The 13,485-nt window shown below is 52.4% G+C and overlaps 6 protein-coding genes across 6 annotated transcripts; 3 read left to right on the top strand and 3 right to left on the bottom strand.

Moving 5' to 3' along the window:
* Window positions 1–622: 622 nt before the first annotated feature.
* On the bottom strand, window positions 623–2,562 carry NUU61_009093 (putative ubiquitin ligase complex F-box protein GRR1; the record flags this gene model as incomplete). The annotated part of the gene is made up of 3 exons (XM_056659618.1): window positions 623–964; window positions 1,020–1,700; window positions 1,753–2,562. 3 exons carry the CDS (start codon window positions 2,560–2,562, stop codon window positions 623–625), a joined length of 1,833 nt encoding a protein of 610 aa, XP_056507911.1.
* An 847-nt stretch (window positions 2,563–3,409) lies between these two features.
* On the bottom strand, window positions 3,410–5,415 carry NUU61_009092 (putative AMP-binding domain protein; the record flags this gene model as incomplete). Its single annotated transcript, XM_056659617.1, has 4 exons — window positions 3,410–4,383; window positions 4,464–4,910; window positions 5,005–5,200; window positions 5,278–5,415. The coding sequence occupies 4 exons, from the start codon at window positions 5,413–5,415 to the stop codon at window positions 3,410–3,412; spliced, it is 1,755 nt and encodes a 584-aa protein (XP_056507910.1).
* Window positions 5,416–6,279: 864 nt separating this feature from the next.
* NUU61_009091 (60S ribosomal protein uL13) lies at window positions 6,280–7,225 on the bottom strand (the record flags this gene model as incomplete). Its single annotated transcript, XM_056659616.1, has 4 exons — window positions 6,280–6,418; window positions 6,505–6,817; window positions 6,968–7,103; window positions 7,205–7,225. The coding sequence occupies 4 exons, from the start codon at window positions 7,223–7,225 to the stop codon at window positions 6,280–6,282; spliced, it is 609 nt and encodes a 202-aa protein (XP_056507909.1).
* Window positions 7,226–8,009: 784 nt separating this feature from the next.
* NUU61_009090 (uncharacterized protein) lies at window positions 8,010–8,246 on the top strand (the record flags this gene model as incomplete). Its single annotated transcript, XM_056659615.1, has 1 exon — window positions 8,010–8,246. One exon carries the CDS (start codon window positions 8,010–8,012, stop codon window positions 8,244–8,246), a length of 237 nt encoding a protein of 78 aa, XP_056507908.1.
* Window positions 8,247–8,503: 257 nt separating this feature from the next.
* On the top strand, window positions 8,504–9,072 carry NUU61_009089 (uncharacterized protein; the record flags this gene model as incomplete). The annotated part of the gene is made up of 2 exons (XM_056659614.1): window positions 8,504–8,772; window positions 8,844–9,072. 2 exons carry the CDS (start codon window positions 8,504–8,506, stop codon window positions 9,070–9,072), a joined length of 498 nt encoding a protein of 165 aa, XP_056507907.1.
* A 2,489-nt stretch (window positions 9,073–11,561) lies between these two features.
* Window positions 11,562–13,226, top strand: NUU61_009088 (J domain-containing protein; the record flags this gene model as incomplete). The annotated part of the gene is made up of 1 exon (XM_056659613.1): window positions 11,562–13,226. The coding sequence occupies one exon, from the start codon at window positions 11,562–11,564 to the stop codon at window positions 13,224–13,226; it is 1,665 nt and encodes a 554-aa protein (XP_056507906.1).
* Window positions 13,227–13,485: the final 259 nt, after the last annotated feature.

Here is a 13,485-nt window from a genome sequence, read left to right as displayed (position 1 = left end):
ATCAACTGGGCTTGCTATTCCGAATTTGCCTTATAGTGATTATCAAGTATTCACAGATGTCTCCAACTAACTATCTCTACTCACTGTTTTTCTTACATCTTTATATCCATCCAACTCGGCATTTTAATCGAACTACAAACTCAAATTATAAAAATGGAACATAATGGTCAAGTACTTTTGAGTGACTATTATAGATCTACCAAGGCGTAGACCCATGATAGTACAAGTATACAAAACAAAGAGAGACCAAGGTTAAGAGGTCAAGCTGCATAAATGCGACGTAATTCGACATAGACAAACATACAAAAAACCCAAGTCCGTAACCGCTAGCGCACAATCAATGCATTTCCCAGAATGACACAGACACCGAGTGACGGAAGGGAGGGGGTAAGCTTCGCTTCATATGGGTAGAAATATGACCAAGCCGGGCATTGCGATCCAGAGGCGTGTAGAACCAAAGGGCCACGGCAATGAAAGATGAGGAAAAAAAAAGAGCAGGTTTAAAAAAAGGACAGAAAAACAAAAAGCAGATAAGGGGGGAGGGATAGAGAGCCATCATCACAGTGAACCGACTTGGGAAAAAAGTGGGCAAGGAAAAACGGGGAATAGGGGGGGTATCATTTCAACCGTTGGAGGGCTCGACGTCGATGTAATCTTCGTCGTTGATGGCAGTGGCATGCATAAGACCTGTCATCTGGCCCTCGTCTTCGTCCAGCTCTTCGTCGTCATCGTACATGGTGGCTTCGGTTTCTTCTTGCGGCGGGGAATGGTTTTGGTTCAAGAACTCTCTGAGCCTCTTAACCCCTTCGCCACTGAAGACGCAGAAAACATCCCGTTGCTGTTGTGTGAACTCCGGGGGCGCCTCCCGGCAGAATGCTGTGAGTTCTGCTCGTAGGAAACGAGGAACACCAGTCAAGCTCAAGTGAGTGAGCCGTGGACAGTTATTGAGCAAGGCATGGATTCCCTGGAGATGGTTGAATTAGCACTTGCCCTAAAACAGAAAGAAACAAAAAACTTACACCTTGTGTGAGAAGAATGCAATAACTGAGATGTACCCGTTCCAGGCAACTGATCAAGGGATGTGTAACCTTCGGCTGCGCCAAAGCCAGGATGCTTCGATCCGAGATGGACTGGCACTTGACCAGCCCAATACGTCGTAGTTTGGGCAAGGTGGCTAATTGCTGCACACTGGTATCCGTCAAGCGGTTGCAGCACGCCAAGTCAATGTACCGGATGCGATTACAGGACTTGACCAGGTGAATTACTGCCGAGTCGGTGATGTTAGAGCAATGGCCAAGGTGGACATAGTGAAGATTCTTCCCGAGTTTGCAGATAGCCATGACCGAGCGATCCGTGATAAAGCGGCATTTAGCCAGAACCAGGTTCCGTAGACGCGGAGCAGCATTCACAATGCGCTCGACTGCATCATCTTTGACGTTCTCGCACGCGGTGAGATCGAGGATGCGCAGACTATCAAAGGTCATATGCTCTGGCAGATTCAAGAAGGCTGAGTCGTTGATTTCAGTGCAGTGGGCAAGCCGTAGTTCCCGAAGATGCCTCAGCGTCGTAATCAGCGCAGTTACTGATGGGCTGGTGACAAGCTTGCAGTCATGTAGATCGATCTCCAAGATAGCGGGGCAGTTCTCTGCAAAAGACACGATCGATCGATCAGTGACATGGGAGACGCCGTTGAGTTTCAACTGCAGCCATATTAGCAATTTTATTCTTGTTCCAGCATTCAAACGCACTTACCCTCTTGATTTGGCGACAATTTTGCGATACAACAAGCAGCGAGTCATCCGTGACCAGGGCACAGCCCGTGATATTCAGACCCTGTAAGCGGGGACAGTTCCTAGACACCGTATACAGCGTATGGTCTGTGAGGTAGCGCAGCTCCGAGACATCCAGCGCCTGCAGATGCCGATTCCCCTCCACCAGATCCGACACGCCCTTGTCCGTGAGTTTAGAGCAGTTGGTCAGAGTTAAGCGTTCGACCCGCTTGCATTGTGTGAAGGGGACGACAGTGCCATCACTGACATCGCCCGTCAAAGCCGACAGATTCAGGCGCTTGACGAGGTCTGCATAGGTAAAGAGGCTCTCCGGCGCCCCGACTGATGACGCCACGCTCTTCAGATTGTCCCAGTTGTTGCACGATGGCCGGTGCCACAGGATCCCCACGCAGTTGGCAGCCCATCCACGACACACCAGCATGCAGTTAAGCATATCTACCGGCGATACCAGCTTCGAGAAGATGGCGATCAGGATCTCGGGCGGGAGGCGGCCGATCGGCGGCAGCGGCACGGGTCGACCATTCTGCATGTGGGGATCGCGGAAGTTGGCGACACCGACGGAGGACTGCGAGTCGTTGGCCTGGGCCATGAAGAAGTCTGTGTCATCGTCTGCAGTGCGTTCCGGAGATGTTGACGACGAGGTTTCGGAGGGGGCTTCGCTCGGCAGACGAGCGGGTTGGCGGGATCGAGGCATCTTAGCCGCCGGCAGAGGGTCCGCGTTTACAATCCGATCCGATACACTCTGGGGGTCGTCGTAGGGTTGAAATCTCATCACTCAAGCGAGGAATATCTGCATGAGCAGAGTGCGCATGTGAAGGTTTCGGTCGGGGCGAGTTCCTGGTCCCGCAGCCAGTCTCTCTCTCAGAGTCTGGGCGACCGTCCCGAGACTTCGTTCCGTAGTGGTCAAGGGAAAGTGACTGTGCCACCCGGGTACGAGAGAAATGGTGGACGCAGCAAGAAGGCGGAGTGAGACAAGGCCCTCGGCGCGTAATGGAACCGGATGGCAAAGGGAGAGCTGAGCGGCTGACGGGTGTCGGGATGGATCTAAAGAGGGTCAAATTAAGACCTCCTTTTTCTAGATCATAGTTGAGCACCCCTTGTTAGTGACGATCTGGGTGCCCAAACAGGCAGGGCAATGTAGAGAGGGTGCGTGAAGGGATAAAGGCGGCAAATGGAGGGGGAACGCAATGGGGCGGTTTCACAGCACTGCGGAGTGGGCGCCAAGCGGGCTTATCGAGAACTACAGGGTTGATAAGATGGGCATGAGGTGTGAGAAATGAAGAAAAGAAAAGAAACAAAGAAACAAAGAAAAGAAGAAAAGAAGAAAAGAAAAGTAGATGGTCAACCTCGGAGAGATCAAAGGAATTTGCCGTCGTCGCTTGACGTGGTCCCGTGAGGCTCATCAGTCGCATGTACATGAGTACCGGTGCTCGAAGCCTCTACGATCGACACCGATAACGATTAAAATCAAATGACAAAATTAGAGATTAGAAATCAGAGATTAGGAGTCAAAAATGCTTCAGAAATAGAAAGAAAATGACTTTGTGGAATGTACAGAAGTTCTTCTATGCAACATCGTCTATACACTCTTTGAGTAGATCAGCGATAGCACGATCATTCTATTTCTTTACCCACTCACGCAAGACATTCTTGCGGATTTTCCCAGTCGAAGTCTTGGGTAGTTCGGTAACAACATCTACCTCTCGAGGAATCATAAATTTACTGATGTCAGAGACATTCCTCGCCCATTTGATCACGTCCTCGCCGACTAACTGTTTGCCCGGTTTCACCGTGACAAAGGCCTTGGGTCGCTCTCCCCAGTGGGAGTCTGGCACGGAGACAACTCCAGCCTCAAGGACGTCCGGGTGTGTGACTAGCATGGACTCGAGTGCGACAGAGGAGATGTTTTCACCACCTGCATCTATTAGCAAGTCTACTCCATAGGCATGCAAGAGGCACATACCACTAATAATGATATCCTTGGCGCGATCGAGAATCTGAATCGCGCCATCAGAGTGCCATACAGCCAGGTCCCCAGAGTGCAAGACACCTCCAGCAAAAAGCTTCCGGGTAGCCTCGGGGTCCTTGTAATAACCGCGGGCACAAATATTGCCCACGAACACGATCTCGCCAATCTCCTTGCCGTTTCGGTCCACATCGACAATACTTCCCTCGGGGACCTCGGTCTTGATCACCCGCGCAGGAAGACTGGTGATGAACCCGTGGCCTTGCCGGGCCATCTTCTGGTATTTGTCCTTGAGCGGGATCCGATCCCATTCTGGCAGGTAGTAGCCCTTGGTGATGGGGCCGTATGTCTCAGTCATGCCATACACATGGACGGGGTGCAGGTTCAGCTTGGTCATCTGTTCAAACAGATGCGCCGTGGGCGGGCTTGCTGCCACGGTAACTTGCACGGGCTCAGGGAGCTTCTCGGCTTCTTGGGCATTGCAAAGCAACGTGTTAACCGTCGGCGCGGCATTGAAATGCGTGATATGTTCGTCTTTCAGCAACCGCCAAATCTCTGGGTAGTCGATTTTCCGGAGACAGTAATGGGTACCGCGTACTGCCGTTACGGCCCATGGGAAGGTCCATCCTGCGAGGTGTCAGTATTCCATAATACTCTTGTTCGGGTGCAAGAAGAGAACAAGGAGGGAAAGAAGAAGGTGAACGAACCCATGGCATGAAACATAGGCAACGTCCACAAATAACGCGCCCGTCCACGATGGAAATTCAGTCCCGATTCAACAACATTCCCCAGCGCAGCCAGATAACAACCACGGTGAGTAAACTCCACACCCTTAGGCCGAGCAGTCGTGCCACTAGTGTATGCCAAGGCAATTGTCGAGTTTTCATTAGCAGTCTGACTTTCCAGACCATCCCAGCCCTGCGCACCAGTATCGCGATCATGCGTCAAGCCTTCCAGAACAGCATCATCAAAGGGGCCAGTCAATTGGCCCTCGGTGGCGTCGGTGTCGGTATCTACAATAATGGGGGTATGGGGATGTTGCGAGCGATATGTATCGAGGAGCGAGACGAACTCCTGGTCTGCGATGATTACATCTGCGTCGCCGTGCTCGAAGATATATGCGATATCTTCTGGCTTGAGTCGGTAATTGACCGCTGATAATATGTTAGTTGTGTTCTCTTGTTTTCTCTCTCTCTCTCTCTGTGTGTGTGTGTGTGTCTTCTGTCGGGCTAATCTGTGGAATCTCACCAACGTTGAGTGCTCCAGCTGCAGCAATCCCAAAAATCGATTCCAGGAATGCCGGGGTATTCGGGCACAGAATCCCTACTCGCTGGAACCCATGCTTCTTCAGGTAGTATGCCAGGCCGCGGGCGCGATCTGCTGTTTCGCTGTAGGTTCTGCGCAGGACCTTGTTGTTGGCGGTGACATGGTATATGGCTTCGGCCTGAGTATCCCTTGGATTAGATATCGACCCTAATATCTACGAGGATGATCCAAATGATTTCATCCTTCATGACTTACATCAGGCTCAATGGCAGCGGCACGAGGAAGAAAGAACGTCGGAGACAGTTCATGGTTGTTGAAGCGATGCTCGAACGGGGCCGGGGAAGAAGAGAAGTGGCCGAGTAAGCCCGACAGGCGAGACTTGACCCCAGACATGGTCTATCTGTCTGTATGATGATGGGTGTAGTATTAATGATACAGAAATGGATTCTGGATAGTTCTGGGTTGGAAGAATTATGTAGAGAGAAATATCCAGCAGACTTGAAGATGTTGGAGAAATGCGGGGAACCGGTTAGCCTAGGTATGCGGGTTCTGCGGGATCACAAGGGGTACTCGAAATTGGATCTTGGTGACACTAACGACCCTCGGATCTGCACGATTCCCACACTGCCAGCAGCGAAACTCAATGTATCCGGTACCCCGGCGCGGGGTACCACGGACAACCGGTGGTTCTACCTAGTAAGTAGACAGAGCATTCATGGATAGTAAATAGAGAAAGTGGTTATCAATGAACTCATAACTCGCCTAATGTTGAATTTGAATAGCCATGCAAAATACACATGGTCATTCCATAGAGGCATAAACCATAGTTGCAGTTATTCGAAAACTACTGGAGTGGCAACGGACACCTACGTGGACATCCTGGAACGTGTGGAAAGAAAAAAAAAGAACCTCATCATAAGATCATGTTGAACTCTTGGAAATTGTTGTTTTGGATTAAACCGCCACGGCGCGAGTCAACGGCCAGCTATTTTGAACAACCTTTCATCCCAAAAGACTCCGTCTTTTCTGCTTTTGAGAATCCCGAAGAAACCCAGTCCTCCCCTTTTTTTGGACTTTCATGTGCATCACAACAGCGAAGGGTTATGGGATTCATGAGAGGGCAAAAAGGAGGGGAAGACCAGGCCACATAGAAAAAGGTCGATCCGGCTTGCCGTTCAAATTCGCTGAAAGAAAACCGTCCGCGATCCCAACCCAGATCCATCACTCGACACAACAACCGGCTGCGCTATCAGGTATCTAGTAGCCGTACTGAGCAAGCTGGCTCTTGGTCTTGCTGTCAACGCTCGCACCCTGCTCCGCCTTGGCGAGGTTGCGGCGAGCGGCCTTCTTGCGCTCGTAGTATGCCTTGCTCTTGACCTTCCTCCGCTCCTCGAGTCTGTGGAAGAGAACACCCGTTAGTTTCCATATCACATCTCACATCATGTTTCGCACTGGGGACAACCCCCACGATGAGGTACATACCTAGCGACAACGTCCTGGTACTTCCAGCCGACCTCGTGGCTGAGACGGCCGACGGTGCAATACTTGCGGCCGGGGCGCAGACGCAGGACACGCAGGGCCTGGGGAACAACGACGCGCTTCTTGCGGTCGTAGGGGGGAGGGACACCCTCGAAGACCTTGAGGCGCTCCATGGCAGCGGCACCGCGGGCGGTCTTGTGGGGAATCATGCCGCGGACAGCCTTGTAGAAGATGCGGGAAGGAGCGCGGAAGTGGAAGGGACCACCACGAGTGGGGTTGAAACGAGTCATCTTGCGAAGGTAGGCGTGGTACTTGACTGTAGGTCGGGTATCAAGTCAGTTGCTGGGTTCTGCTGCATAAAAACATCGTCCTCCAATATCGCATCTCGCATTGCGCCTCTTTCTCCCATTTCCATCGCACACTGGGGAATAAAACAATAAAAGATCAAGACCGGGGTAGAACGTACGCTTCGCACGGAAGAACTCGCCGGAGATGTTGAGAGCCTCACATCTCACAACGACGATCTTCTGGCCGTTGAGCAGCTGCTTGGCAACAGTGCTGGCCAGGCGACCCAGGAGGTGTCCCTTGCCGTCGATGACGACCTATTCAAGCGATATCCAGTCAGCCCGATTGCACAAATTGAAGATATGAGGGTCGGGGAATGTTGAGATCGGGAGCGACCAGAAAGAAACCACAAACGTACCACTGATTCGAAGGAGGACATCCTGCTCTGTCACCGTGTGAAAAGGAAATGTCCCTTGGGTTGGATGTTGTCGGCGGTGGTTGTCGTTGGTGTCAGGTCGCACACAACGAAGTCGGAGTTGAAGGGGCTAAGCGAGCGGTCTGCGTTGTGCGGGTTAACCGTAAGGGCCGCAGCCCTAAGCCTGGCCAATCAGATATGGAAGTGTCACGTGGGTTGGTGGCTGAGGTAATCGCCGTTCTGGTCGACCCGCCAATTGTGCGCCCACGACGATTGGAGTCCCTGGGTCCTAGGGCATGCCGCTAGGGCTGCGATCCTGACTTCTAGAAAGATAAGTGTTGGTTTGGATCACCCTGGGTTGGCCCGTCGTCTATACACACCCCAAATCAACAGCCTTGATCGCATCTAATAACATCGGATCAACGGCCCGATGACTAATCCTATTGTCTCTCGGACAGATACATCTGAAGGATACAAGTATCTCTGATCCTTCCCTGGCTTTTTCCTTCTGCAAGCAATACCATCTTTTTGTCACTCATGAGTCACGAGGCACTCCATTCGCTCGCGCTGGCTACGCCGCTACTGGGTATCGGCGGCACTTCATAGTCTCGATTACAATCCACTCTGGAACTTGAAGCAGGAGAGAGCCCGTCTTCAAACCATGCGTCGAAAAACACGCTTCGTCTGCGTCTCCGATACCCATGGCTAGACGCCGTCGCAAGCAGGATTCAGCCTCCCAGCAGGGGATGTCCTGATCCATGCGGAGGGCTTGACTAACAATGGAAGCATGGCAGAACTCCATAGGACGATGGAATGGATCGCCCAGGCCGACTTTGGAGTCAAAATCATTGTTAGTGGTCAGTTTCCTTATCCACAACCAATACCTGACGAATCCTCGGCTTCGGGAAAAGATTGGGCTGCGGGTGTCCTTGAATTGGTTGAGGACAAGTTCCCTAACCACTTTTCCATAGGAAACCACGATGTCACCCTGGCCGAGGCCTTCCATGCCAAGCACGGGCAGAGCTTCCATGGGCAGCATCTATAAGACCCTCAGCAATACATAGAAATCGTCACCGGAGCCTCACCTTCAATTATCTTGCTTCGACACAGTCAGCCCTGGTTCATCTGATCCGAGCAGACGGTCCACAGACGTGTTTTCAAGTCTTTGGGTCGCCGTATGCCCAGTTTCATGGGAATTGGTCGAGGGATGCAGCTGCGCTGTGGAGCCAGATCCCCCTCGACACCGACATTGTCGTAACGCATACGCCACCATAGGGCCACTGTGACCAGAAGCCGAGCGGAATGGCCGTGGGGTGTGCAGCGTTGCGGCAAAATTTAAGTCAGATTAGGCCGCTGTTAGCTGTTTGCGGCCATGTGCATGAGGGACGAGGATATGAAAGAGTCCGCTGGCAACCGGCACCTCCAGAGACCGGAGCCACCACGGCGGATTGCGTCGTCGTCGACGGTGTCATTACTCGAGGCGTGCTGCCGCCCGTGGGCAGCAAGAAACAGAGCTTGGTCGATCTGACTGGGAAACGGGGGCAGCAGCGTCTGGACAAGCGATGCATGGGGTGTCGATGACTGAATCGAAGTCATCAGCCTCACGCGGGTCATCTGCGGGTACGGTGCCTGAAACGGCAAGTCAACGATCTCCGATAGTTGCCCCGTCCCTGAGCGCAGGTAACCATGGTCGGGGTGGTCACGCCCTGCAAACGCTGCGACGGGAGTCCTGCATTGTCAACGCGGCCATCATGGCTACCAGCTGGCCGCACCGCGGAGGCAAACGATTCCACGCGCCGATCGACGTGGACCTGGAGCTTCCGGTGTGGGAGGCTGACCACGCGGAAAGGCGGTTTGCAGTGCGTCTGTGACTCGGTATAGTGATCAGAAGCTTTTCTTTCCTGTCAGGAAATCGATCGACACATGGTAATTGTACATGGTGTCATGCTATGCGTTGTGGCTTGAGGCCCGACAGCCCCCCCACCGTGATATCCACTGTTCTGCGAAGAGCTTTGACCCTGCGGAAGCTTATGGTTGGGCGCTTTGGTGCATCGATACCATCGAATGCTGTCAGCCTTTAGCAGGGCTTACATCATTCGACCAGTGGGCTGACAGCCTCGAGTGATGCTTGTATACATTTGATAAATCCGAGTATAGAGGTATTATCTCAGTCCCTCGGGTACGAAATCACAGGCAATCAGCCAAATCTGCACGAATCCTACGTAACACTTCCGATCATCGCTTTATCTCCCTGGATACCCCGCAAATGCAATGCAGGGGCCCATCTGAAACTATTGATATCACCTGTTTGCAAGAGCAGAGATCCACTGGAGCCTTCACCGGTAAAAAGAAAAAAGATTCGAGGCCGTCATCTGCAAGATCGCCAAGGGTTTCCCGAATTTGCCCGTCTTCTTTCCCTCCTTTATTTTATTATTTTTTGGTTCTGTTCGGCGCTTGCTCCCCCACGCTGAGTGGATCCTGGGCCGGTTGTGTGGAGGGCGATAATCCATGACCCAACCAGTCCCTGGCCCTCCCACCCTCTTTCTGACGCATGTGTGACCATGCAAAGACGATCCCGTTTATTTATTTTCTTTTCTTCAGGGGGATTCGGGTGTTGCATTTACCCACGCGGACGTCTTCACACAACTGCCGTTCGAGAAAAGAGGGGAATCTTTACCTAGGTCAGTGGAACAGGAGACTTGGATTGGTGACGATTCATGTGTTCCGAGACCGAAAGCCACTCGATTGCTAGTAAAGAGTGGGTGCTGACATCTGCGACAGTGTCGACTGTTCGATTTATTTATTGTCTTTCCATCATATCCAATCCTGTATTCACCGACCTGGCATTCTGGCTCTAGGGTTAATCCAATGAACAAGGTGTGGCCTCTGTTTCAAAGGTGTGCAACATGGCCGGCAACGCTGATGGGACCGGAGGGTTATGGGTCAAGTTAGGGTGGTCTGGGTGGGATTGAAAGGGATCTCCTTGGGGATACTCCAAAGTCTATAGTCTATACCCTAAGGAGTATACTTCTGTCGACTGTATCACTATCACACTTGTGGGCGGTAGTCAAATGACAAGTAGAATCAATAGTGAAATAATTCTAATTTTCTCTTTTTTTTGATTTTCTAGAAATCTAGAAAAGAAGAAAAAGAAGAAAAAGAGAAAGGATGGGAAAACCCCTCTGGCCGCGCGGACCGCAGCCCCGGGTCCAAATGACTGTGACTATCAGAGAGTGGCGGACACGTTGGATCATGGGTCTCTCATGGGTCTCTCGGTGGGACAGAATGCCAGCTGGACTGGGCAGTGCGAAAGATCCGAAGAATCGGTTTTGTCTTCTATTTCACATTTTTCTCCCGAATCGCCTAGGATCGTCTGAGTAAAAAAATGCGGTGGCCTTGCTCTATATATAGTGGTTTTTTTTTTTTTTTTTCTTCATGCCTCAGCCACAGTTGTGTATTACTTAGGTAGGAATAAAGTACGGAACGGTCGGGAAGCCCGCTGGATCCATGGGCCATAAGAAAAGAAATCCAATCGGGCGCCCAAGGCGAGCCTTGGACAGGGCGAACATGGGGGAGAAAAATCACTAATTACCTCGTTAGGCAAGTATTAGTGAGGCATCTGGAAAAAAAAAAAAGCGCAGTTTAGCGTTGCTGATTGGCGAACGTAGCATAATTCGGGCTACTCCATGGAGTATCAGACGTGCAAAGAGGCAGGGCTGTGGGCGAATCACTTCCCAAGAGACACCACTTATGCGGGGGGGGGATGGGACCTGGAATGCCTGTGGATTGCAGAGAGAGAAGAGTTCGAGACAAATCAAAGGGAAGAAGAGAAAAAGAGAAAAGGAGAAAAAGAAAAAGAAAAAAGCCATCTCAAACACAAAGCCAGTCAGAATGGGGGAATATAGAAGAGGGCTATACCAGGTTATTAGTATTGGGCATCGCCATGATTTCATTTCTTTTCTTACTTCTTACTTCTTTCTTACTATTTCTTACTTATTCTTTATTGACTTATTTCCTCTAATTCTCTCACCTTGACTAAGCGCGCCACTCGGTTTTGCCTTACTGCCATGCGCTGATCTGGGCTTGGGGCCGACACTTCCTGCTCCCCTGTCAATTTGCCTCTTTGCCCATCCTTATTCTCCTATTTCCTTCTCTCTCTCTCTTTCTCTCTCAATTCTCACATCTTCCGCCTCAATCCATCGAGACCCTTCTGGATGCATCGGTGTGGTTGGGATCCTGTCACCCAACGTCAGGTCGTGGCATTCCGTATACGTCGCTCGCTCCACCGCTTGTTTGCCCCCTCTTCTTTCCGTCTCTCACTCCCCTCAATTCAATTCCCTGTTTAACCCTGTCCGTGACCATGTCATCACCCCCCGATATCGATCCATATGCCGTCCTCGGTGTTTCTAAAGAAGCCCCCCTGTCCGAGATCCGAGCCGCCCATCGCAAACGGGTCCTGAAATGCCATCCCGACAAGATCCAAGATGAGTCGCAACGGAATGTGGCCCAGGATGAGTTCCAAAAAGTCCAGCAGGCCTATGAACTGCTGTCGGATGACACGCGACGAAACCGATACGATCAACAAGCCAAACTGGCCGAGTTGAAACGCGAGCTTCTGGAACGCAGGCGGGCCGACTCGGCGTATTCATCCCCGCGAGGGAGTGGTTCCAGTGCCCGTGAATATCGCGAAGGCCGAATCGTGGAGGAACGAGTGCCCGCCGAGGTCTTTTTGGATGAAGCCATGCGCTTCACCGATTCGCCCCGTCCCATGTCCCGCAAATTCGACGAGTTTGGCATGCGACCCAAGCCCAGAGCCGCCGAGGAAAAGAAGAAACCCCGGGCGCCGACCAGCAGCTACCGCGCTGCGAAGGAATTGGCCCGTGAAACGGCCAAAGCGACACATTCCGACCGTGCCAAACACCGCGACAAGGAGCGCCGGCGACAGGCGTCGGAGAAGTTCGACCGTTTCGGTCCGTATGAAGAGTCCAGCGACGACGGCTCTGACTCGAGTGATTCTGCCTATGATCTCCCGAAACGGCCCTCGGCATCCCGGCGAGAACGCGAGTTGCGATCCCGTCCCGCGGAGTTTACTCGTCGACGCGAACGCCGCTTCGACGATGACTACGGAGACCAGCTGAAATCCAAACTCAACAACATGCGTGCCGACGCGGAAGATTACATTGAGCGTTCCAAATTCGATGTTGATCGCCGACGACGGCTGTCTCGGTCCCCACCCCGGCACCGTGGTTACGAGTCGACGGAACCAGAGTCGTCGGCTTCACGGCGCTCGGGACGGTCCACCCGCTCGACCCGACATCGCTCCTCATCCCGCAATGATTCCTACGAGCATCTGGAGTCGCGCAACTACGAGAAACCACCCAAGATGCCCACCGCAACGACGTCGCCCAGCCTCAAGAACCTCGTCCGGCCAGCGTTCTTGTCTTCGCGATCCGCCACCACGTCCGCATCAGGCTTTACCCGGCCCAAGCGTGAGGGATCCAGTCGCCCAGACCCAGATCTCTACAACATGTCCCGCGAACCCATCCCGCCGCGGCCGTCGAAATTGCGGGAGCGGAACGATTCCGGGTATTCGAGCCCCAGCACACCCGAGATGCCACCCCCGCGAGGCAATTCCCCCAAGACGTCTCGCTATAAGATTGTGACCGAGCCCGAAGCCCATGTGATCGAACCTCTCTTGTCCAAGTCGTCCAAGTACCGCGGGTCAACATCGCCCGACCGCGTTGAACGCAGTGCTTCATCCGCACGGATGCCGCACCCCAAGCGGGGCAGCAGCTACACTACGTACATCCCCGAATCAGCTCCCCGGGTCGAAGTCCGGCCCTCGCGGCCGTCACGGCCCGCTCACGGGGATGTGGAATATACGACGCGCGTCAAGGACCAAGATGTTAAATACACTCGCGAGATCCGGCCGGGCGATGCCACCATTGCGCCAGGGCGCTCGCGCTATTATTACGACGACTACCACCATCCTCCTGTGGGCCGACGCCAGTCAGCCCATGCTTGATTTACGACCTTCTTCCACGACAGCTCTTACGCATGTGCATTTCCTATGATTTCTTTCTATTTGTGTTTTTTTTTTCTTGTCTTTTTTATCATTTTGCCATCTTCATCGACATTCCTTCTTGTCAATACTTGTGCGGCTGTTACTCGCAGTTACCACCTAACGCCTTTTCTCATAAAGGCTCTCGCCATAGTGGCCTTTTTTTGTTTATCATGAAACTCTTAGTCAAGAGTTTCGTATTTCAAGGGACATCCAATTCCCG

The sequence above is a fragment of the Penicillium alfredii genome (genome assembly GCF_028826965.1).
Source record: "Penicillium alfredii strain IBT 34128 chromosome Unknown utg000011l_segment0_segment0, whole genome shotgun sequence".
Lineage (NCBI taxonomy): Eukaryota > Fungi > Ascomycota > Eurotiomycetes > Eurotiales > Aspergillaceae > Penicillium > Penicillium alfredii.
This window is presented reverse-complemented; position numbering and strand designations above follow the sequence as displayed.